Source organism: Elephantulus edwardii, unplaced genomic scaffold (assembly GCF_000299155.1).
Source record: "Elephantulus edwardii isolate Elephantulus edwardi_28Jun2011 unplaced genomic scaffold, EleEdw1.0 scaffold00086, whole genome shotgun sequence".
NCBI classification, from domain to species: Eukaryota; Metazoa; Chordata; class Mammalia; order Macroscelidea; family Macroscelididae; genus Elephantulus; species Elephantulus edwardii.
This window is the reverse complement of record NW_006399836.1, coordinates 8,405,458-8,406,826: the sequence shown is the minus strand read 5'-3', so window position 1 is coordinate 8,406,826 and position 1,369 is coordinate 8,405,458. Positions and strand designations below refer to the sequence as shown.

General features: G+C 67.7%; 1 protein-coding gene across 1 annotated transcript in view; it reads right to left on the bottom strand.

The window, feature by feature from the left end:
• Positions 1-1,369, bottom strand: part of BAIAP2L2 (BAI1-associated protein 2-like 2) — a 41,793-nt gene that overhangs the window by 2,667 nt on the left and 37,757 nt on the right. Inside the window, exons 9-10 of the mRNA XM_006890126.1 lie at positions 1,051-1,197; positions 699-924 (exon numbers count right to left, since the gene is read on the bottom strand). Coding sequence (XP_006890188.1) covers positions 699-924; positions 1,051-1,197 — 373 coding nt within the window. The remainder of the gene's footprint in view (positions 1-698; positions 925-1,050; positions 1,198-1,369) is intronic.

Below are 1,369 nucleotides of genomic sequence, written 5' to 3'. Positions count from 1 at the left end.
ATCCATCCAGGCATGCATTCATCTATCCCTCCATCCACGCAGCCATCTATGCATCCAATCATCCATGCATCCATCATCTGTCTATGCACCCAGTCAGCTAACCATTCATGTGTCCATTCAACCACCCATGGATGCATCCAGCCAGCCATCTATCCGTCTAAGCCCTTCTCCTTCCCTCCTCCCATGCCATCTCCCAAAGTGTCGTGCCCTTTCCTCCTCTAGCTCCCTCGTGGACTGTCAGCCTCTGTTCCCCCCAGGATCTCCACTGCACAGACTGCAAGGAGCTGGGCAAATTTCAGTTTCTCAGGTCTCAGCATGGCCTCCAGTCCTGGGTGTGTGTGTGTGTGTGTATGTGTGTCACAGTCACCACTCACTTCCTCACTCATAAGGGAATAAGGGAGACCTTGGCCTCCAGTCCTGGCCTTGGGGTGTGTGTGTGTGTGTGTATGTGTGTCACAGTCACCACTCACTTCCTCACTCATAAGGGCCCCAAGCTCAAGCCTACGATTTCTGTAAGGAGCCCGACTCGTGGAGAGAACTCCCCTACCTGTTCACTTGCCACCCCTGCCAGGCTACTCCAAAACCTGGTAAAGTAGCCTTCCTACCCCCACTGACGGGGCCCCCCCAGACTCAGAGGGGCCCCGGGGCCCTCCCCCTCCCCCCGGCCCTCCCTCTCCCCGCCCCCCGCGCCCACTCACGTGGATGAGCCCTCCAGCTTGCCGTAGAGCCAGCCGTTCTGCGCCTCGGGCACCAGCACCTCCACGATGTCTCCAGCCGAGAAGCGCAGCAGCGTGTGGTTGGCGCCCTCCGAATGGGAGACCAGCGCGCGGACTCGCCGGGCGCCCCCGCCGCCGCCCCCGCCGCCAGGCCGCTCTCCGAAAGAGTTGGAGCGCGAGGGCTGGGCGCTGCCGGTGTAAAGCGAGGCTGGGGGCGAGGGGGCAGGGGCGCTGAGGCTCGAAGCGGGAAGGGCGCCCCGGGTCTGCCCGCCGTCCCGCCCGCTGCAGCCTCCCCTGCCCGCCCGGCGGGGCCGCCCCCGAACCGGCCACTCACAGGCGGATGGCGTCCGGGGCAGGGGGCGGCGGTCAGGCTCCAGCTGGGCGGCCGGGCGGGCCTCGGGGGGCTCGGGGCCGAAGGAGCCCGAGCTGTGGCGGCTGCGGGGGGAGCCGAACTCTCCCAGGGGCCTCTGGGGCTGCGAGGGGACACGGGCAGGGCAGGGTGGGGAGGGCGGGGCGGGCCGGCCGCCTAGTCCAGCCCCCACCCCCACTCCCAGACGTCGGCGTAGGGGTTCGGGGGTCTGCGGCCCGGCCACCACGGGGGCGCCGACACGGGCCGGTAGGGCGGCGCAAGGGGCCAGGGCGCCGGCGCGGGG